This window comes from Dunckerocampus dactyliophorus, chromosome 18 (assembly GCF_027744805.1).
Source record: "Dunckerocampus dactyliophorus isolate RoL2022-P2 chromosome 18, RoL_Ddac_1.1, whole genome shotgun sequence".
Classification (NCBI taxonomy): Eukaryota; Metazoa; Chordata; class Actinopteri; order Syngnathiformes; family Syngnathidae; genus Dunckerocampus; species Dunckerocampus dactyliophorus.
Genome location: NC_072836.1, coordinates 1,777,013 through 1,798,486, shown reverse-complemented (window position 1 = coordinate 1,798,486; position 21,474 = coordinate 1,777,013). Strand labels below are relative to the sequence as shown.

The following is a 21,474-nucleotide window of genomic DNA, read 5'->3' as shown; positions in this document are numbered from 1 at the left end:
ACTTGGTGTGTTGTTGAGAGTACTTGTAATGAGAGTTTGTGGTGTGTTGTTGAGAGTACTTTTAATGATGAACTTTTTTCTCTTAAAATTTGTCTTAATCCTTAAATACTGCAGATTTTTAAATTTTTGCTGTTTTTTTTTTCTCGTTAAATTTTCTTTTTAGAATTTGCTCCTGGCCAGAAAAAAAACAAACAGCAGCAGGCTGCAATTGGCCTCTGAGCTGCACTTTAGACACCCTCTATTGACAGTGTGGTTGAGAGCACTTGCTATGAGTGTACTTACAGTGTGATAGTAATGAGAATACTTACCGTGTGGTTGAGCGTAGCAGCGGTCAGGGCACGGTAATAGCGACTGAGTGGTTTAGTAAAGGAGCAGTTGGAGTTTTCCGGTGAAATCTAAAAGTTGAGAGAAGTAAGAAGGAGTAAACTTGCTGACTTCCTGTGTAGAAAATGTGAAAGGGTAATAGATTACTTACACAGTGTGCGACCTCGTCCTTCTGCCTGTGCAGGACCACCAGCAGCTCCTCGGTCTTGTCGGTGTCCCAGCTGGTGGCCGTGCTGTTGACCTCCTGGTAGAGGTCCAGAATGTGTCCCAAACTGTCCCGCACAAAAGTCAATTTGCACGCCGCCTGCATGGAGAGACTGTCAATGTCTGCTCTGATTGACCGAGAACACAGGAAGTACTTGGATGTCCAACATTACCTTGGACTTTGTTGCCAGTCTGTAAAGTCTTCTCGGGAAAGGAAGTGGACTGTCGCGGTCCGTCATAGGACCGCCCTGGAAGAAGAAGACAGCATATGGACATTTGTTCAGGTACACATGGATGAAAGTGATGATAAGTCAACATTGACATGGAAAGACGTGATGACATCTGGAGAGCACGGCGCTACCTACCAGGACCTGCACCAGAGACAGACACCTGTCACTCAAGTCCCCGTAACGTCTCAGCCAATCACAGCAGAGAGCGGGTAGAAGCACGCTGGAGAGGATGACGACCACCTGTGTCGGTCTGACCATGATGATGATGAGGATGCCAACCTTGCAATGTCCATCATGCTGGCTTGTGAGTACTTATATTCAAGTGGGAAAAAGAAAATGGGCCCAAATTCTGTTTCTGCTCTCACTTTCCATCTACACACATGCACACACCCCCACGTGCACACACACACACACACGCACACACACAGACAGACAGGTGTAGATAATGACTAATTTGACCTCATTAGAAGTGCTCAAACAAAGAAATAAAATATTTTTCTAACTTTGACACGTGATAGATAAAGTTGTCATCATAAATCATATAAAGAAGACGAAGCGCCAACAGGAAGTGTGACATCACCAAATGAAAAGTGTGTGAAGGAAGTCCCTTCACTTTCCTTTTCCAAATCACATTCCTTGGATTCTTTGATTTTTCCATTTTCCTTGGTGAACACGCGTTTAAAAAACCCCAAACGTTTGTTGTGATCGTGAGCGATCAGGTTACAAATATTCTAAGAATATTTTAAACAACTAAATAACATTTTGTTTTATTTTGAAGATCCAGTTTTCCGGTTTCACTTTCTGATCGCAAGGGAATCGCCGTTGATTTCGTCATTGTTTCCATTTATTTATGATGTAAGATTTCGCTTGACTTGATGCAATTCTTGTCACGAAGACATCAGCGTGTACATTGTTATTGTTTTTGTTGTCTTTTATTGCACTTTGCCGTCTGTCGAAGACATTTTTTGGGCACGCTGAAACGTGGTCATGTGATCAGAAAGAATGCTCTATGAGTGGTTGCTGGCGATGTCATCATCCACAGCTATGTCTTCATTGGGTATCACATTAGGCTCCGCCTATTTACGGAAGCGCGCCATATCTGTTCTGTGCCTGCGGGCCGGGGAATAAAGTGACAACTTTTGTTCGTGTCGAGTTTAAACGTTTAGTGAATGTCAAAAGTGACAAATAAGGATGTTTTTATTTAGCCCCTGACGCTCGTTTAGTTGACTTTTATTCGCCTCTGGCACTTGTTTGCGTCAAGTTGTAGACCAAGAGAAGAGGTAAATTATTGTTTTCTTTACACAAAAAAGAAAGAATGAACGTTGCTGCGGTGACGTAATAATAATTTTGTGCAGGTGTGATGGAGGTGGACATCGTGGAGTTTGTGGTTCCAGTGGAGAACAACAAGAGTTTGTTTGTGTGGGACATCGAGGCAGGAATCACGGAGGCTTCCATCTATGTGAACATTATCTATATGCCAGTATTATCTACAGTACAGGCCAAAATTTTGGACACCTTCTCATTCAATGAGTTTTCATTTTCATGACTAGATTCTCACTGAAGGCACCAAAACTATGAATGAACATGTGGAATTATGTACTCAACAAAAAATTGTTAAATAACTCTAAATGCGTCTTATATTTTAGATTCCTCAAAGTAGCTTTTTTGATAGCGCTGTAAACCTTTGGTGTCCTCTCAAAGAGCTTCATGAGGTAGTCACCTGAAATGGTTTTCACTTCACAGGTGTGCCCTGTCGGGGTTACTTAGTGGAATTTCTTGCCTTATTAATGGGCTCGGGACCATGGGGTTGTGTTGTGTGTCCAAACTTTTGGCCTGTACTGTATATCTGAATATTATCCAGATGTTAATGTGAGACATTCACAGTCCATTCTCCTTTAGATCTTTCATCTCCAAACTGTTTGTGTGTGCGCATGTTTTAAGGAGGGCTTACATGCTGTCTTCTCCTCCTTCGGACCTCTCTACCTGCTGAAGGTGTGTCCTAACGCCCCCCTGAGCACGCCCGGATTCTACGCCCTCATCAAGTTCTACTCGGCTGTTCATGCCCGGAAAGCCCAGCAGCACACAGATGGCTGCTCACTCTTCCAGAACTCTCCTGTCAAGGTGAGTTTGCCCCGCCCACTCTTAGTCAGGTGCCCTCATCAAAATCCATCAGTGTAGCTCAAATACCCACGTGTGTGTGTGTCAGGTGAGAGTCAGCTCCAAACAGATGCCTCACTTCCTGTCTAGCAGCAGACCTCTGAGCCACGCCAACTGTGTGGCGCTGGCCAATCATTGCCTGGGATTCAACGGCTGGACCTCTGACATCATCACAGTGAGAATGTTAAAACAATCAATATGATTGAAAGCTTGGGGGGGGTGTTACAACCAGGACAGTGGGGGCCAGGGAGAGTGAGGAGGATGTGTGTTCCGTCATGCTAACGTTTGTGATGCATATCTTTTAGTAAAATCATTTCCAGCTGAAGGGAATGTTAGTGTCAATCAAGTGCACCCCCAGTCAGAGGACAGTATGTTTTCTGTTCTAAGCATTGGTTCTACGTGTGTGTTGGGTCACAGTCAGTCTGTATCTGAAAGATTAGTGTCTTAAAATCTTAAACCATCATTCAGTCTTCTTCATTGATGTCCATGAAGGAAGGATGAGGACAGGCTGAAGGACTGCACTTTTTGGACTTCCTGTCTGTCCTCCACAGCTGAGGGAGCTCCCCACTGATGAAGAGGAGGAGGAGGGAGGGGGCGGGCCCAGTCATCAACAGCTGAAGTTGGGCTGCCTGCTGCAGCTCTCCTTCCCCTGTCACGGCGTGACCACCCGAGGAGCTGCGCTGCTGCAGGACAGCTTCACCTGCACAGGTGGGCGGTGCCAGAGTGACATTCTTGACTCTGCGACTGCACCAGAGCGTCCCAGTGAGTGAGTGTGTGTGTTCAGGTCCTGATGTGGTCCTGCAGAAGCGCCGTAAGCTGCACAGGATGGTGCGAGAGAAAGCCCTGATTGAGGCCTTCTCCACGGTTCTGCTGGTGCTGCTAGGTGGTACTGCTCACGCTAGCGTTTGAAGTTGTCATCTTGATGACTCCCACAAGTATGCTGACATGCGTGTGTGTGCCAGGTGATGGGAAGGTGATGGTAGAGCTGCGACAGATGTCAGAGCATCTCTTCGAGGAGACTGCGGGACTGGTCCAGGTCCGGGACTGGGGCCAGGTCGAGGTCCAGGACCAGGTCAGTGGTGGTCTGGGTCTGTGCTTCTGTTTGATGTCAGCATGATGATGTTGATTATGTTCATCAGGTGATGCTGTTTCCTGCTGAAGAGGATGAGTGGAAGGAAGAAGACTTGGACCTGAGTGTGTGGTAGAACCTAGAGGAGCGTGGTTGGTCAGGTGGATACTTGGTCTCCATTCTGGTCACTTTCACAGTTCTGCTGTTTTTCGAGTACGACGCCCTTGTCGATATGAAACCTTTATTTAGCAATGAGCTTTTCTAAGCAAATAATTAAAACGAAAAAGTGTTATAATCCCAGGGTCTGTTAGTAGCTGGCATCATATGGCAGGTACACTGAAAAGATTCTTTAATAATCATCCACATACAAACACGTACAGTTTACAAAACACCAAATATTAGCAAACATTAGCTGTCAGCGTTAACGACACACATATTACCAAACACCGTTAACAAGACAACTGTGTAGGCTCTCAGTCGAACAGGAGTTGTCCATCGAGGAAAAGGCTTCTTGAGACGTCATCTGTACTTCTGTGTAGAAGGTGTCGGACGTTTCGCTCCTCATCCGAAGAGCTTCGTCAGCAAACTAATAAGTGCTGGTAGCTTAGGCCTTAAATACAGTAAGAGTGGGCGGAATTGGTGTGCCAACACCCTCCTCCTATTGGTTCGTTACACTAAGCCTGGGCGGAGCAGTGGTATAATCCTATCCTGTTATTCACACCTACGATAAAAGGGAAGTGTCGCTCCCTGAATTGGGTATGAACGACTCTGATACTGGCTTGTTAGCATCTATTGTTCTGGCTCGGCCCTGCCTTCACCTCATTTGCAAGACTAAGAGCTGTGGGTTTTGGTCTCAGTAACCTGCTGAACACAGGGTCCAAATTGAACCTCAAACCACCATTCCGATTCAATGATGGGTTCTGTTGTTTGACAAAAATAGCTTCCTTTACTCCTCTTTCAAACCATCTGTTTTCTTTGGCCAAAATCTTTACCTCGCTGTCCTGAAAAGAGTGATTGGTAGCTTTCAGGTGTAGATGTACTGCTGATTGAGGACCACTGGCATTGTCCCTGCGATGTTGATAAAGCCTTTTTTGGAGCATTTGCTTAGTTTCCCCAATGTAGTGCTCTTTGCATTCCTCATCTTTACAGTGGATGGAATAGACCACATTGCTCTGTTTCTGGTTTGGAGCCTTGTCTTTAGGATGCACTAATTTTTGTCTCAGGGTATTTACTGGTTTGAAATAGGTAGGAATTTTGTGTTGCCATAAGATCCTCTGGAGTTTTTCGGAGACCCCCGCTACATAAGGGACTACCACTCCTCTCCTTTTTGCTTCTGTGGGCTTTTGGGTTTCTTTCCCTACTCTCTTCTTTTGACATTTGTTAAAAGCCCACCGTGGGTACCCACAGGTTGAGAGCGCTCTCTGGACATGTTGTGTCTCCTTTTTCTTTCCCTCAGCACTAGTTGGTATTTGTTCCGCTCTATGTTGGAGGGTCCTAATAACCCCTAGTTTATGTTGTAGTGGATGGTTTGATTCAAAAAGCAGGTATTGGTCAGTGTGTGTGGCCTTTCTAAAGACCTCTGTAAGTAGCTGCCTGTCCTTTCCTATAATTACCTTGCAGTCTAAGAAGGCTAGTTGGTTTTCTTTAGTGTCCTCGCGAGTAAATTTGATATTGGTGTCCACCGCATTGATGTGATCTGTGAAAGACTGAATTTCTTGTTTTTTGATTATGACAAAGGTGTCATCCACGTATCTAAACCAGTGCCTTGGTTTTGTCCCTGAGAAGGATGTGAGAGCCTGTTTCTCCATCTCTTCCATGTACAGATTCGCCACTATGGGTGAGACTGGTGAGCCCATAGCACAACCATGAATTTGTCTGTAGAATTTCCCTCTAAACTGAAAATATGTGGTGTTAAGGCAAATTTCCAGTAATTGGCAGATGTGGTCAGCACTAAGTTTTGTTCTCCGATGCAGAGTTGAGTCCTCGAGCAGTCTCTTCCTCACCACCGAGACTGCTGCTGAGGTGGGGACAGATGTGAAAAGTGAAGTCACATCATAAGACACCAAAGTTTCCTCTGGCTCCAATCTGAGGTCTTTGATGCTCGCCACAAACCCTTTTGTGTTCTCTATATGATGATCAGTGTTGCCTACCAATGGGGATAAGACTGTTTTTACATATTTCGCTACATTGTACGTGGTAGAGTCAATGCTACAGACAATGGGTCTGAGGGGAAACCGTTCCTTGTGGATTTTTGGAAGGCCATAGATACATGGTGTAGCCTCCCCAGGGTATAACCTATGATACATCTGTCTGTCAATTAGTTCTTCCTTCTCTAACTTTTGTCTCCAAAAGTGTTCTTCCTTCTCTAACTTTTGTCTCCAAAAGTTAGAGAAGGAAGAACTAATTGACAGACAGATGTATCATAGGTATCATAGGTATCTCCAAAAGTGTTCTTCCTTCTCTAACTTTTGTCTCCAAAAGTTAGAGAAGGAAGAACTAATTGACAGACAGATGTATCATAGGTTATACCCTGGGGAGGCTACACCATGTATCTATGGCCTTCCAAAAATCCACAAGGAAGGGTTTCCCCTCAGACCCATTGTCTGTAGCATTGACTCTACCACGTACAATGTAGCGAAATATGTAAAAACAGTCTTATCCCCATTGGTAGGCAACACTGATCATCATATAGAGAACACAAAAGGGTTTGTGGCGAGCATCAAAGACCTCAGATTGGAGCCAGAGGAAACTTTGGTGTCTTATGATGTGACTTCACTTTTCACATCTGTCCCCACCTCAGCAGCAGTCTCGGTGGTGAGGAAGAGACTGCTCGAGGACTCAACTCTGCATCGGAGAACAAAACTTAGTGCTGACCACATCTGCCAATTACTGGAAATTTGCCTTAACACCACATATTTTCAGTTTAGAGGGAAATTCTACAGACAAATTCATGGTTGTGCTATGGGCTCACCAGTCTCACCCATAGTGGCGAATCTGTACATGGAAGAGATGGAGAAACAGGCTCTCACATCCTTCTCAGGGACAAAACCAAGGCACTGGTTTAGATACGTGGATGACACCTTTGTCATAATCAAAAAACAAGAAATTCAGTCTTTCACAGATCACATCAATGCGGTGGACACCAATATCAAATTTACTCGCGAGGACACTAAAGAAAACCAACTAGCCTTCTTAGACTGCAAGGTAATTATAGGAAAGGACAGGCAGCTACTTACAGAGGTCTTTAGAAAGGCCACACACACTGACCAATACCTGCTTTTTGAATCAAACCATCCACTACAACATAAACTAGGGGTTATTAGGACCCTCCAACATAGAGCGGAACAAATACCAACTAGTGCTGAGGGAAAGAAAAAGGAGACACAACATGTCCAGAGAGCGCTCTCAACCTGTGGGTACCCACGGTGGGCTTTTAACAAATGTCAAAAGAAGAGAGTAGGGAAAGAAACCCAAAAGCCCACAGAAGCAAAAAGGAGAGGAGTGGTAGTCCCTTATGTAGCGGGGGTCTCCGAAAAACTCCAGAGGATCTTATGGCAACACAAAATTCCTACCTATTTCAAACCAGTAAATACCCTGAGACAAAAATTAGTGCATCCTAAAGACAAGGCTCCAAACCAGAAACAGAGCAATGTGGTCTATTCCATCCACTGTAAAGATGAGGAATGCAAAGAGCACTACATTGGGGAAACTAAGCAAATGCTCCAAAAAAGGCTTTATCAACATCGCAGGGACAATGCCAGTGGTCCTCAATCAGCAGTACATCTACACCTGAAAGCTACCAATCACTCTTTTCAGGACAGCGAGGTAAAGATTTTGGCCAAAGAAAACAGATGGTTTGAAAGAGGAGTAAAGGAAGCTATTTTTGTCAAACAACAGAACCCATCATTGAATCGGAATGGTGGTTTGAGGTTCAATTTGGACCCTGTGTTCAGCAGGTTACTGAGACCAAAACCCACAGCTCTTAGTCTTGCAAATGAGGTGAAGGCAGGGCCGAGCCAGAACAATAGATGCTAACAAGCCAGTATCAGAGTCGTTCATACCCAATTCAGGGAGCGACACTTCCCTTTTATCGTAGGTGTGAATAACAGGATAGGATTATACCACTGCTCCGCCCAGGCTTAGTGTAACGAACCAATAGGAGGAGGGTGTTGGCACACCAATTCCGCCCACTCTTACTGTATTTAAGGCCTAAGCTACCAGCACTTATTAGTTTGCTGACGAAGCTCTTCGGATGAGGAGCGAAACGTCCGACACCTTCTACACAGAAGTACAGATGACGTCTCAAGAAGCCTTTTCCTCGGTTAACAAGACAAGTTGACTTTTCTGTTGTTTGGTTTGCTCTACTAGATGTTGGCCAGATTAATTGAATTCTCAGGTGTTTGTCAACCAAGTGGTAATTGACAGGCGTCGGTACAGGTGAAGTCACTGCTGGCTAGCTGCACAACACATCTTTAATGCAACAGCGGCCTCTGCTGCTCCCTGAAGGAAATACAGGAAGCACATAATAGCACGCTCTGCTTTGGTAAGGTATTGCCATGGAGACGAGCGGCGTCAGTGCACGGCGGTCCAGGTGACCCAATGTTTGGGCGTGGTCTTTGTGCAGATGGCGTCTTGGTGTTCTTGCAGCTCTTTGTGAACAATCCTCCCCTGGTGCTGCACCACCATACGCCGTGTGAAGAAGCCACACTGCAACAAGAGAAAACACACCACCGAAGTCACGTGACTAGCTCATCCGGTTATTGATGAACTAAGCAACAAGACCACAGCGTGTCAGGCTGGAACAGTAAACTTGTAAACACTGAATACAGGAAGTAAACAGCCATCCAAGATGAAATTTACACAGGAGAACCACCTGGGTCTCAGGATACTGCTCTCCTGGCCAGAAGGGGGCAGCACTGACCAAGCAACCTTACCTCCCTCAGTAGCAGGCAGATCAGAGCCAGCAGCACTACTCCAACCAGAGCTGACATCAGAATGACCCACAGGGGGGCGCTGGTGTCCACCAGTTGCTTGAGGTCCGGGTAAACATGGACGACCATCTGCAAACAGCACAAATGAAGTGGTTCGTCTTTCATGCACGTTGCGGTTAGCTCAGGCTCAGCTCTGGGCACCTCTGTGCTGGGGGCATCCATGCTGGTGTCAGCTCTTCCCGTGTGCAGCCTGAGGGTGGCGTGGCCTCGAAGCAGCACCTTCCTGGCATCCGTGAAGTGCTGCGATCCACATGGAGGGAGGGAGTTCTCTGATCCACTTGACAACAAAACAACATGGAAGTAGAACGGAACATAAACGCTACCTCTAACATGGTGGAGTTCCACAGTCGGGCTCGCAGCATCACTGACGCGCTGTTGTTGATGTGGACCAGTGGACAAACGAAGTGGACGCACTTGGCCCCGTGCACGCAGTCCTGCATGGACACGTGCACTGTTGGACCATGTCTACTTGGTGGGCTAACAGTCAAGTCGTACCAACACGTAAGACTTCTCCTCCTGAGCCTGCAGGTGAGGGACAGGTGGACTCTCTTCTGACCACTCTTCCTTCACTTCCTCCTCTGGACTCCGCCTCTCCCTCCTCCCCCTCTCGTCTTCAGATAACTGTTAGAAAAGCTACAGCAGTTCCATACCATTTCTGGAAAGAGTTTTTACCAAAAGTTGTCGTGGTTACCGTCAAGTAGAGGGGGTTAATAACGTTGCCCGACGGAACACATTGAGGTTCTGAGGTGCCGTTCACCACGATCTCTGTCAGGTAGAGTAGCCGCTTCCCGTTAGACAGCTCACTCGGCCAATCGAATGCAAGCTCCAGGTTACCCAGGCGACCGAGTGGCCTCCCGCCCACATGGACCTACCAGAGGGGGACACCATCTGACACCACTGGGCCCCCATCAAAAATCAAGGTGGACTGGGACAAACCTGCAAGGTGAATACGAGCGGAGTGCCAACGTCCTCGGTCGTCCTCATTGCTGACTCGCCGACTACGTGACCACTGAAGAAGGTGGGGCCTGGCTGGTGGCTCCTGTCGTGCAGTAAGAAGTCAGCGTGTAGTCGGCGTGAGGTCACCAGAGGCGTAAGTACTCACAAAGCGAGGGACATGTCCAGCGAGTAGTTGACCGTCATGGAGACCAAGACTGGAGACAAGTCTGTCTGTTCGCTGAGCCTGGCCACGACACGCAGAGCCATGAAACCACAACCTGTTTGAGCGTCCGCCATGCCAAGTGAGCGTGTGCATGTGAGTGTGCGTCCTACGTGGACATCTGCAGCACTGTCTGGATCTCTGTGGTGTCTGAAGTGATCTGGGAAGGCTGGAATATGATCCACACTTGAACCTGGAAGAGAGCCTGTGGTAGCTGCAGTGTGGCAGGTGAAGCAACAAGTGTATCCAGAAAATTCTGTACCGTCCAGTTGCTTTTGAATGGGTTTCCCAGCTCGCACAGAACAGCGGAGCTAACTGCACTGCACTGGACTTCCTGGGGCCCAACCTGAAAGGAAGCACCAAGCATGGTTGAATCAACAAGTCTTAAGGTTCATGTCCTGTCAGGTCAAGTCCTCAAGTGTGCTTGAGAATTCCTTACCTTAGTTCGGACTCCAGAGTAGACCAGCGACTGCGGGACGCTAATATTCAAAACAGTGTTGTGAGCGTCCTCTGCTGGTCGCCGTGGTGATGGTACGTTGCTGACGTTGACCTGCAGAAGCAGTCGCTCTACGCTGCCGTGATAGAACCAGACCTGACGACCTGCCCACCTGGAACCACCAATTTTGTCAGCGGAGATATGCTTCACCCCACAATGCTCACATTCAACAGACTCACATGGACAGTGGGTTCTGGTGCACATCTGTGAACTGGGCTGTCATTTGCAGGTTGCTGTGGCAACGGTTATCAGAACCACACGCCTTCTGGATGTGGACCTGATGAAGACACGTTTGTGGTGACACATGTTTGTGGACCTCGATCAAGAGGTTTCTACCAGTTTCTGACCTGCGTCCTGATCGGCTGGGGGATCTGGCTCAACACCGGGAAGGACCTCAGGTCCTGGACAACGTCTTGTTTCTTGGGCAGCTTGTGGTACAGAGATGCGTTCAGTGAGAAGACCAGAGGTTCCACTTTGTCTCGGATTGGACTCTGACAAGAAGATGGGGCAGAACTTGAAAGTCCCACTAAATCACGGATGTGTTCTCAATCTTCTTGAGGGTTTCTCACACACACATGGGTCAAATGGACCTGTCACCAAATGTCATTTCCTGTCCAGAAAGTTAGGGTTTCTCACCAGAAGTCCAACTTTCAACGTTTTACACCGACGTCTCGGCACCAGCGTGAAGCCTGAGTACACGCTCTGTCCGCTCTCGTAGAAACGGAGGCGGGGCTTGAGGCTGGTGACATCAGCGGCGACGGAGAAGTGGACGTCTGGCAGACGGATGGCAAGATTGTTTTTCATTACACACACACACATGCACGCACACAACACATACGTGTCTAGCATTTATACAATAAATGTGATTTCTGACATTAGCTGCAACATGCCCTTCTCTCTGATTGGTCATGTTAACAAAACCAAATCAAGAAGCCTCCAGAGGGAGGGTGGTTGCGCGCGTTTGTGTGTGTGTGTGTGTGGGGGGGGGATGTCCCCATACAGACTATTTTTCTCATGTAATGATGTCACACACGCTAAAGTGATTTATTACGTGCACACACACACACACTCACAAGGACAAGGGGACACACAAGGACAGTTTGTCACCGGTGTGGGTGTGTGCGTGCATGCGTGTATGTTTGGCTGGCTTTAATTGGCAGCTTTGTCCTGTCAGTCAGCTCAGCCAATTAGCTTCAAAGAATAAACAAGCTTGTTGCTGATAGTTACGTGTGTGTGTGTTCATCACTCACTAATGTTTGGGTTCAACGTGACGGTGTTCAACATGACGGAGAAACACACTTCCACCTGAACACTGACACACACACACTCAGAAGGTTAGCATTTTGTTAGCATGTTAGCGGGCGTGGCAGCTGACTGATCTGACCAGAAGTTACAGCTGTTTGGCTCCACGACATTTGGAGTCACTCTTAGGGTTTTATTGAGGTGGATGACTGCACGAGACCTGCACACAATCAATCAATCAACCAGTTATTGCTCCTTATTACCATGTGACAGGAAGTTCTGTGGTTACCATGTGACAGGAAGCGCTGTGCGTTACCTGAGCAGTGCGACGGTGTCGTCCAAAGATCCCACCAGTAGGTCGGGATATTTGTTCCCATCTACGTCGAGTCCCGCAGACAGGGAGAATCCAAAGGTTGTGAAGCGAGGAGACACGCTGCTTCCTGTGATCACCTGTAGATGGAGGTGGAGCGCAGTCAGGCCACGTGCCCACATGTTGGGTCCGCCATGGTGCGTGCACACGCGGCACCTGACTCGGCTCCGTAGGCACGCCGTCTCTGCTCCCGCTGAAGATCATCACGCTTCCTGTTCCATGGAACGGCGCTCCGACTGCAAAGTCTGCAATATGTGGTCACATGACATCATGTCATCACCTGACCATACCCGATCCTGGTGCACGTTCCTTACCCTGGAAGCCATCTTGGTTCAGGTCTCCGGCGGAGGCGAGTGACATTCCAAAGGCCGAACCGGCCGGTCCCTTCAGCACCAGGGTAGGTCTGGAGTCAAAGCGCCCTCCTGCATTTGTGTAGACGTAAACTGCCCCACCCACTTCGTGCTGCCGATGGAAGTAGAACGGAGCGCCCACCAGCAGGTCACTCCACCTGCAGGCCGCACCCCAACAATGCAAGCCCTCAGAACTTCTACAAGTGATGACCCATGCGTGAAAGGTGGAGCCTTTCGTTACCCGTCATTGTTGAGGTCAGAGGCCACCACGGCATTGCCAAAGTAGGAACCTGTCTGTTCTCCTCGTAGCGTCTGTCCAATTGTCAGCGAGCCTGACTGTTTGAGCACCAGCAGTACAGAACCACGAGCGTCCTCTTTGGTGTCTTTAGGCGCTCCTGCGCGTCAATATGGCGGCCAATCAATCAACGGATCATTCGCTAACAAAAGGAAGTCCTCACCTGTCACAATGGTGTCATCATCCTGAGAGAGAAGAGCACGAGCCTGACTGACTGAATACCCTACACACACACACACACGTATCCAAGTTAGCACGTGATAGCATGTTGCTGTTAGCACGCAGCAGTGGAAAGAGATGGTTGACCTATGTAGATGTTTCTGCGCTGCAGGTTGCTCAAGGAGCTCCTTCTGGTATCGAACAGAAGATGTGGATTCATCCAGGAGACATGGACGTTTCCTTCATTGTGAACCAACATTCAATGAGACCACAGCGTCCAGAGAGACGCAAAGACTAAGCTTGCGATACCTTGCCATTCGTAACTTCCGGGCGAGCCCACGATGACCTCGCTTTGAGTGATGGCGGCAGAAATTCCCATGTTACACATGACCTCTCCACTGACGTCACCCAGGTGACTGCGCGCGCACACACACACACAAAGAGATGGGGGCGGGGCTTGCCAAATGACACCACCAGGTGTCATGTGACCTACCTGCAGATCTGGTCGGGGTTCTGCCAGTGAATGTCTGTGTCGTCGTACTGTAGGTCGTTGCCACGGAGATAACAGCGACCGATCATGTGTCTCAGTTTGGACGCTCCGTAAACCTTCGTGAAGCGATGACCGCACACCTGTTAGCATGTTAGCGCCGTATTGTTAGCACGCGTCATCAACGTCATCAATGCTCTGTGTCACGCTTTGATGTACGTTCATGCATTGGCAGCTGTCAATCATTTCTCCACTCACCAGGACCCGCCCCCCAGGACGCCCCTGACTGGCCAGCGACACACCCAGCCACATGTCCTCAACCAGGTCCTCAGACGCCTTCAAGTCTGAAACAAGTGTGGCGGTAGGAGGAGGTATGGCCCGTTTCAGCAAATAATACTCTCCTGATTGGCTGAGATGAAGGTGTGATTTACCTGGGTTGATGAGCAATATCCTGCTGCAGTCTGATTGGTCGGCAGTGATTGGGCAGCTATACACGCCCCCTGTGTGATTGGCCGGAACATTAGGCTCTGCCTTCTCTCTGGGAGCGCCGACCAATAGTCTTTGACCGTGAGACAGAAAACAAGGTGTTGGTTATTGTGAAAGAATGTGTTTCTATTACTGTGAAGGTTTTGTTATGAAAATGTACAAAACGCTCACACGTTTTCACGTGTGAGAATGTGATGTGACCATGAACGAGAGCAGCTGCAATTTGCAGCATCAGTTCAAACAAGAGCCTTGTTAGAGAAATCTATATACGTTATCACCCACTTTATAAATATATTATTGTTGTACTCTTGTGCATAGAAGGGAGTAAGCAGGCCCTGTGAGGGGAATCAAAGGGATCAGTCTTGTGTAACTCAGAGACATGGAGGAGGTTGAGGTGCTCAAGGTCTTTTGCTCCTCTTCACAGTGTGATGTTAGAAAATTAATTAAACCACACATGTATAATATCACTACACTGACGCACACACATAGCTAGAGGCACAGAGTTCAGCTGTAGTAGGCCCCTTCCTTGAGAAGCTGAACTCTCCTGTAACCAGCGAACGCCCAATAGCAAATAAAGAGAGAGGTTTTTCGGAGAGCGTATCCAGAGCGGTATGGGATACAACTCTGGTGCGTCCCTCCGGTTCTCCTCACGAGTAAAACAATCTTGGCGTGGTTGAGTCTGTTTCTTTGAGTAGTTATACAGTCCAGTACTTGTCTTTGTTATCTGCAAGGATTTCCCTGACAGTTATCTTCCATTACAGGAAGTCCAGCTGCTGGAACACCGGTCATGTCACACACACACACACACAAGACTCCCAATAACCCTGAGTGTGTGTGTGCGTGTGTAATGTAATCAGAAGCCATCAAGACAATCCATGAAGCAGGAAAGAAGGAGAACCAGAAGAAAAGATGTTGATATTCCACACGTATGGTATGGAATGACATGGTATGGCCAGGGTGTACCCCGCCTGTCGCCCGAAGTCAGCTGGGATAGGCTCCAGCACGCCCCCGCGACCCTCAAGAGGAGAAACGGTATAGATGATGGTTGGATGGTATGAAAGAGATCGACGGTTTGAATCTGTTTGGATGTCCTTGTGTGGAGTTTGCATGTTTTTTCTGTGCATGCTTGGCTTTTCTCCAACTTCCTGTTATGTTTAGTGTATCATGTCACTTGTACATAAGTGTGAATGGAGATATGAGTCCTGTGATTGGCTGGTGACCAGTCCAGGGTATACCCCGCCTCTTATCCAAAGTCAGCTGGGATAGGCTCCAGCTCACATGGATGGATGGTAGGTGATGTGTTGGATGGTACTCACAGGTACTGGTCTGTCTTGAGGTCAGGATGCAAAGCGACGGAGAGTCCAAACAGACTTCCGTCTGCGCCCGTCTTCAACAGCGGGAAGGACGTGTCCACATTAGACGCCGCGCACACAAACACGCACATGCTCAGTAGTACGCACACACGCGTTGCCATGGAGACGCACCTTGAAACACATTACACCCAAAGACATGATAACAAGTGTAAGTACTGTCATCATGATTCATATATTCAACTCATAAAAGAATCATATATTCAGTAAAGGAAGAAAAGAATGAGACAAACGTGTTGTGTTGAGATGAAGAAGAAGGTCAAATAGCGTCAGGTTGTCGGTTGGATTCCCACACAGCTTGCGGTGACTCGTCCTCGTCCACTGATGCACTGACACGCCGTCGCCTCCAACTCTCCTTCTCCTCCTCCTTTTTCTCATTCTCATTCTCCAGCCGAGGCTCTCTCAAATGAAATCATGTCTGCACGCCCGCCCACACGCACATCACACACACACACGCACACACAAATGGATTCAGGAGTTAGCGTAAGGGCACCTTCATTTGATTGTGAGTGTGTGTGTGTGTGTGTGTGTGTATGTGTGTGTGTGTTGGCTTCCTGTCTGTGTGGTGGTGATTTCCTTTGTGATGCTGGTTAGCAAGCATGCCCTCTACAGGACACAATCGGCAGCTTTACAACATTATTATAAACAGCACTTGAATGCAACACAAACATTAAGGCAACAGGACTTTTATTTCACAGCTATAGGAATCATTACTCTCATTTGCAGTGGAAGGTATGCTCTGCAAAGCGTGGTAGGAGAGTTAGATAGGAGCTGCTGTTAAATGTCAAGAAGACTGAGGTTATGGTGGATTGTAGGTCATTTGAGTTATTGAAGAGATGGACCATGTAGTGTATTTGGGGTGGTGCATTAACAGCAACACAGATAAGGAGGTTGTTAGCGATCGTAAGAGGATGGATGCTTTGGGAATTGTGAGGATATTGCGGACAGCAAGAAGGACAAACTTCTAGGTGCTAAATAAGAAGAAAGTGCTTGCTTAGCTTGCTTAGATGGTGCACAATTCCATCAAGCAGCATTGCTTGGGCCATGTGATGGTGAACTGGAGAAGGTGATGATGTCCAGCAAAGTCAATGGAAGAAGAGGACAGGGCCTCCTACATTGTTAAAGGCTTAAAGACATTGAGGAGTGGATGAGATGGGTGGATGCTACCAGAATAGAAGAGTATCGTGATGGCAACAGCAAATAGTTGAGAAGAAGACAGGCAGCAGTATCATGCTGTCGTACATCAGCAAACACGCCGACAGAAAGCCAGATGTGTGCTTGAATAAAGCCTGTGTCATTATACAGCATGGCTTTGTACGGCGTGGATAATGTCTTTCATGGAAGTGTGACATCATTATTTGAAGCAGCAAAACAGCCCCAGACCATCACACTACCACCACCAAATTTTACTGTTGGTATGATGTTATTTTTCTGAAATGCGGCGTTACTTTTACGGCAGATGCAATGAGATACACACCTTCCAAAAAGTTCAGCTTTTGTCTCGTCCGACCACAGAGTATTTTCCCAAAGGTCTTGGTGATCGTCAAGATTTATTCTGGCAAAATGAAGACGAGTCTTAATGTTCTTTCTGTTCAGCTGTGGTTTCGGTTGTGGAACTCTGCCACGCAGGCCGTTTTTGCCCAGTGTCTTTTTTATGGTGGAGTCATGAACACTGTGGCCTTAACTGAGGCAAGTGAGGCATGCAGTTCTTTGTTGTTGTGGGGTCTGTTGTGAGTCATCACTACGCTCTTGGGGTCACTTTGGTTGGTCAGCCACTTGTGGGAAGGTTTACCACTGTTCCATGTTTTGGCCATTTGTGGATAATGGCTCTCACTGTGGTTCGCTAGAGTCCCATAGCTGTAGAAATGGCTTTATAACCTTTTCCACGCTGATAGATCTCAATTCATCTAGGTTTTGTTTTAACAGGGGGGCAATCACTTTTTCACACAGGTCCATGCACTGTAGGTTTGGATTTTTTTTCTCCATTAATAATAAAAAGTTTCATTTAAAATTGCATTTTGTGTTCAGTTGTGTTGTCATTGACTAACATTTACATTTGTTTGATGATCCGAAGCATTGAAGTGTGACATTTAGATCTATCTGTCTGTCTGTCTATCTATCTGTCTGTCTGTCTATCTATCTATCTATCTATCTATCTATCTATCTATCTATCTATCTATCTATCTATCTATCTATCTATCTATCTATCTATCTCTCTATCTATCTATCTAATCATGTTTCTATGTAATCATGTTTCCATCTAATCGTGTATCTATCAGTGTGTGTTGGGTACGGTGATGTCTTTCTTTTCTGTGTAAATGTAAACTTCCTGTGTGAGTGTCGTTATGGTTCTGAGTAAAAGTGAAAAAAGTGCTGCGCATCAAATGAAAGAGTGGAAGTTTTTCTTTACGTTCCTTCTTGGTTTCCATCGTGCTTCTTCACTCGTTCACTCCTTCTTCATCTTCCTGCTTGTACTAATCTTCTTATTCATACACGTACTATCATATCATGATTACCACAGTAAGAGTACACTTATTTGGAAGTGGAAGTACAGGCGAGTATGTGCGCATGATGTCAGTGTGCTGAGTGGATGCCATGTCCTCAAACCGTTTATTCTTTCATCAAGCGACACTTGACAGCAATGAATCCAAACATTTGATATTCTTAAACATTTCTTCATTTCTAAATCATTTTTCAATAGAATGTAATATTTCATATGTTTGTTGTATTATATTTATTGTGAATTCTTTATTTCAAAGCATACCGGACCCTGAGCCAGAAGGTCACCCATCAAGCACCAAGGAAACAGCAGCTCATTCATCCTATCGTCAAAGTAAGAACATCCTCGTGGAAAACGTGGAGCATGTTCCCTACCTCGGCAGCCTTCTCACCTCTACCATACACATTGACCTGGACGTCGGTCTTCACCTGAGCAGCGCCAGTGGTGTGAGTGCCAGGCTTACAAAACGCAACCTGAAGACCCAAACCAAGCTTCTGGTCTACAAAGCTGTTACCCTCCCCATGCTGGACCAAGGCACGGACCATCTGCAGTAGGCACCTGAGAGCCTGGAACAGTACCATCAAAGATGCTTACACGTCATCTTAGGGATTCATTAGCAGGACAGATGCGCCAATGTCAGTGTGTTGGAGAAACATAACCAGTATCACCACCACTCAACTACCATCATTCACACATCCAACACATCCTAAACAGATCCTGTACTCTCAGCTCAGCCCCACATTCAAAGGCAACATCAAAACCCAGCTGAAGAAGTTCCAAGTCTGCCTGGAGAACTGGTAGAACATGGATCTATCTACCGGCATAAAGGAGCAGCTGCTCACAAGTGGGAAACCCATCATGCCGCTCAGACTCAATGACAGCTACAGAAAGAACGACATCTAAAGTATCCAATGCCAGCACACGCTGTCACCCTCCAAAATATCAGCCTCCACAGCCAGCTCACAACCCACAAGTACACCCGACACGGCACACTCATACTCACTTCCACTTATGTGTGTACAAACATCTGGTTTTCTGTCATCACAGAAGGAGAAGATTTCAAATGTAGCTAAGTACATCAAAATACAGGCAGAGAATTTCAACACCACTTCAAGTACAAATGCACCCAAAAATACTCAATTATCAAGTACAATAATACCAGTGATGTAATCTGTTACTTTCACCAAGCCTTGTCATTTATCAGGAAATACAACTTTTTAATTTCACGATTACTTACCTTTCATTTCTTCCATCAAAGAACAAAACCAACATGGAAATTTCCCACTTTCACACACCTCACTTTCTGTCCAACACCAGCTCCTTCCTGCTTAAATGGACCGCACCGTCACAGACACAACACAACCTCCACAACCTCCAGACCCATCAGAACCTCCATCAGAAACATTCACACCTCCAGACCAATCAGAACATCCAACACCTCCAGATCCATCAAAACCTCCAGGACCTCCAGACCCATCCGAACCTCCAATACCTCCAGGACCTCCAGACCCATCAGAACCTCCAATACCTCCAGGACCTCCAGACCCATCAGAGCCTCCAGCACCTCCAGGATCTTCACAACCTCCAAGACCTGCAGAGCCTTCAGACCCATCACAAGGTAAAACAAGATGTTTCTAACGTGTGCAAATGATTCCTGAAAGATGAAGTTAATATTGTATTTTTTTACAACAAAGTTTTCATCAATAAACTTGAAAAAGAAAGTAAATAGATGCAATTTTAACACAAAATTAATATGACACCGAGACGTGAAACATTATGAAAGTAAATCATAATACAAATAATAATATGACTCACAAAGTCCATCTTTTCATTAATTGTGAAAGTTAACATGAGAGGAAGACAATGAAGATGAAGAGCGGACGCGTCAGGACAGCAAATATTTCCGTCTTCCGAGTCACACGAAACCACATTTTTAACCGTAATTGACGTCGCACGGTTTTGTGTTTCCAGCGTGACGACAACATGACGGAAAGACGACGGACGGGACTTGTGGAGTCCCTCAGGGTTTGATGCTAGGCCTCCGCCCCTGTCCTCGCTAACACGTTTAGCTAACCAGACGAGCTTGCTTATGTCTTATTTTGGAAGGGTGAAAATGTAAAGACTGGAGACACCCACCTAGTCCTGGTCTAGACTCTGAGATTTGGAGCTTTGTCCCACAGGTAGACGGCCTGTCATTGCTCCTGACATCCAGCTTTCACCTACCAACTGAGCAGATAGGGACCAGAACCAAAACCAGAACTATGTGGATGACAAGCATGGCACTCTGGCTGGCTGTTATCATCCTTCAGTTCGGTGGTCTCACGCTAACAGCCGTCACCGCACCAGCCTGCCGTCCTCCAGGTCACGTGGTTCTAGAGGCCCACCGCCTGCTGTCAGACCTGGTAGGAGTTAAACTTTGACCTTTCCCTGGTACACTTGTAGAACAGTGTCTGTGGTCACCCGTAGGGGGCGTCCTTTTCTGTCCACTGCCTGCCATACAACGCCCACGTGTCCTTCCCACGTGCCGCCCTCGCCAACCGCACAGCCAACGGCACACAGGTGAGCTCGGCCCTCGGCCAACAGGAGTGCAGGGTGCTCACATCTGATTGATTCTCCGCAGTGTGGGCGGGCGTTGCGGACGCTTTACGAGTCCCTGCAGGGGGCGGAGCAAGTCTTTGAGGACAACGACATAGCTGAGGGACAAGGTGGAGTCCGGTGGGACAGGCAGAAGCTGGACACCTTCCAGAACCTTCAGAACCGCCTCCTGGTGGAGGGCAGCTGTGTGAGTAGCAGAACCTTGTGTGTCCTCTCTGATTGGTCGTTTTGTTGATTGACGCCATGTGGCTTCTAGATGTCTGCCCTCGGGGACTCAGCTGGTCTCTCGTCCTACTTCAGGAACGTGAGCGCCCTCGTCCACCAGCAGGTAATGTCCACAATGACCGGAACATACACTGTCAGCCGCCAATCGGAGCTGAGCGTCTCTCTTTGTCTTGATGCAGGACAGCGCCCCCTGCGGCTGGTTGGCGCTGCGGCGCGATCTGCTGTGGCTCCTCAAGTTGTTGCTGCAAAAACACCGCAACTGTTTCAGCTGGTGACGCTCCCAGGCCACGCCCCTGCCACAGACCACACCCCTTCGCTCCACTTGTGCCTATTTATGATGTAAATCTATTTATATATTTAAGTTCACATCATGACGTTCTCTCTGTCCTAATGATGATGTCGTCAAGACCATCATAATTCTCTTTGAAGGAATAAATGTCTCTTCTTTCTGATTGATTGATTGTCTTTATAGTCAAATCTTGCATAGACACGATGAGTGTAGTTTTTCAAGTCATACAGTAGTTGCGTTAGCCATTAGCAAGGTGTGCTATGGTTGCGTGGGGGCAGCCTGGATCAGGAGGTAAAGCGGGTTGTCTGCTAGCCCTAGCCAGAGAGTCGGCGGTTTGAATCCCACTTCCTCCATCCCAGTACGGTTCTTCTTATCTTGGCAAGACACTTCAGCCACCTTACCCCCAGGGCCACCCACAGACACTGACCCGGATCTGGTCCTCGGGTGCTAAATAAAGTTTCATTATTATAACATGTCTC

At 47.2% G+C, this 21,474-nt stretch overlaps 3 protein-coding genes across 9 annotated transcripts; 2 read left to right on the top strand and 1 right to left on the bottom strand.

Moving 5' to 3' along the window:
• Nucleotides 1-926: 926 nt before the first annotated feature.
• rdm1 (RAD52 motif containing 1) lies at nt 927-17,133 on the top strand. 7 transcript variants are annotated; one of them, XM_054759050.1, is made up of 9 exons: nt 928-1,062; nt 2,114-2,217; nt 2,700-2,879; nt 2,965-3,090; nt 3,467-3,623; nt 3,700-3,798; nt 3,878-3,987; nt 4,055-4,145; nt 14,778-17,133. In XM_054759050.1, the coding sequence occupies exons 1-8, from the start codon at nt 1,044-1,046 to the stop codon at nt 4,118-4,120; spliced, it is 861 nt and encodes a 286-aa protein (XP_054615025.1). In that variant the 5' UTR covers nt 928-1,043; the 3' UTR covers nt 4,121-4,145; nt 14,778-17,133. The 7 variants fall into 7 exon arrangements, with proteins under 7 accessions (XP_054615030.1, XP_054615025.1, XP_054615024.1 ...); XM_054759049.1 differs by lacking the exon at nt 14,778-17,133 and adding an exon at nt 13,792-14,755; XM_054759052.1 differs by lacking the exon at nt 14,778-17,133 and having other exon boundaries at nt 2,751-2,879; nt 4,055-5,541.
• On the top strand, nt 4,113-21,434 carry LOC129170911 (uncharacterized). Its single transcript, XM_054759047.1, has 7 exons — nt 4,113-4,197; nt 18,146-19,504; nt 20,067-20,288; nt 20,353-20,445; nt 20,507-20,668; nt 20,738-20,809; nt 20,886-21,434. Exons 2-7 carry the CDS (start codon nt 19,157-19,159, stop codon nt 20,979-20,981), a joined length of 993 nt encoding a protein of 330 aa, XP_054615022.1. The 5' UTR covers nt 4,113-4,197; nt 18,146-19,156; the 3' UTR covers nt 20,982-21,434.
• LOC129170902 (integrin alpha-3-like) lies at nt 7,904-15,963 on the bottom strand. The gene is made up of 28 exons (XM_054759033.1): nt 15,620-15,963; nt 15,333-15,500; nt 13,962-14,089; nt 13,789-13,874; nt 13,537-13,673; nt 13,353-13,459; nt 13,191-13,283; nt 13,048-13,107; nt 12,831-12,984; nt 12,554-12,747; nt 12,396-12,484; nt 12,186-12,319; nt 12,012-12,089; nt 11,878-11,939; nt 11,264-11,400; nt 10,975-11,118; nt 10,807-10,904; nt 10,571-10,739; nt 10,394-10,477; nt 10,245-10,324; nt 10,078-10,155; nt 9,912-10,014; nt 9,667-9,843; nt 9,471-9,596; nt 9,299-9,409; nt 9,117-9,215; nt 8,919-9,044; nt 7,904-8,691 (listed from the first exon to the last, which is right to left on the bottom strand). Exons 2-28 carry the CDS (start codon nt 15,488-15,490, stop codon nt 8,557-8,559), a joined length of 3,147 nt encoding a protein of 1,048 aa, XP_054615008.1. The 5' UTR covers nt 15,491-15,500; nt 15,620-15,963; the 3' UTR covers nt 7,904-8,556.
• Nucleotides 21,435-21,474: the final 40 nt, after the last annotated feature.

What these genes read in the sequence shown, in the direction of transcription:
- LOC129170902 (XM_054759033.1), bottom strand. Translation starts at nt 15,490, where the DNA reads ATGGCAACGCGTGTGTGCGTACTACTGAGCATGTGCGTGTTTGTGTGC. An exon ending in CTCAAGACAGACCAGTACCT is followed by an intron (nt 14,090 to 15,332) that starts GTGAGTACCATC and finishes TCACGGTCAAAG; the next exon opens with ACTATTGGTCGGCGCTCCCA. An exon ending in CCCAGCCGATCAGGACGCAG is followed by an intron (nt 10,905 to 10,974) that starts GTCAGAAACTGG and finishes TGTCTTCATCAG; the next exon opens with GTCCACATCCAGAAGGCGTG.
- LOC129170911 (XM_054759047.1), top strand. Translation starts at nt 19,157, where the DNA reads ATGGAAATTTCCCACTTTCACACACCTCACTTTCTGTCCAACACCAGC. An exon ending in GCCTTCAGACCCATCACAAG is followed by an intron (nt 19,505 to 20,066) that starts GTAAAACAAGAT and finishes TTTGTCCCACAG; the next exon opens with GTAGACGGCCTGTCATTGCT. An exon ending in GCACAGCCAACGGCACACAG is followed by an intron (nt 20,446 to 20,506) that starts GTGAGCTCGGCC and finishes GATTCTCCGCAG; the next exon opens with TGTGGGCGGGCGTTGCGGAC.
- rdm1 (XM_054759050.1), top strand. An exon ending in TCCAGAACTCTCCTGTCAAG is followed by an intron (nt 2,880 to 2,964) that starts GTGAGTTTGCCC and finishes TGTGTGTGTCAG; the next exon opens with GTGAGAGTCAGCTCCAAACA. An exon ending in GGACAGCTTCACCTGCACAG is followed by an intron (nt 3,624 to 3,699) that starts GTGGGCGGTGCC and finishes GTGTGTGTTCAG; the next exon opens with GTCCTGATGTGGTCCTGCAG.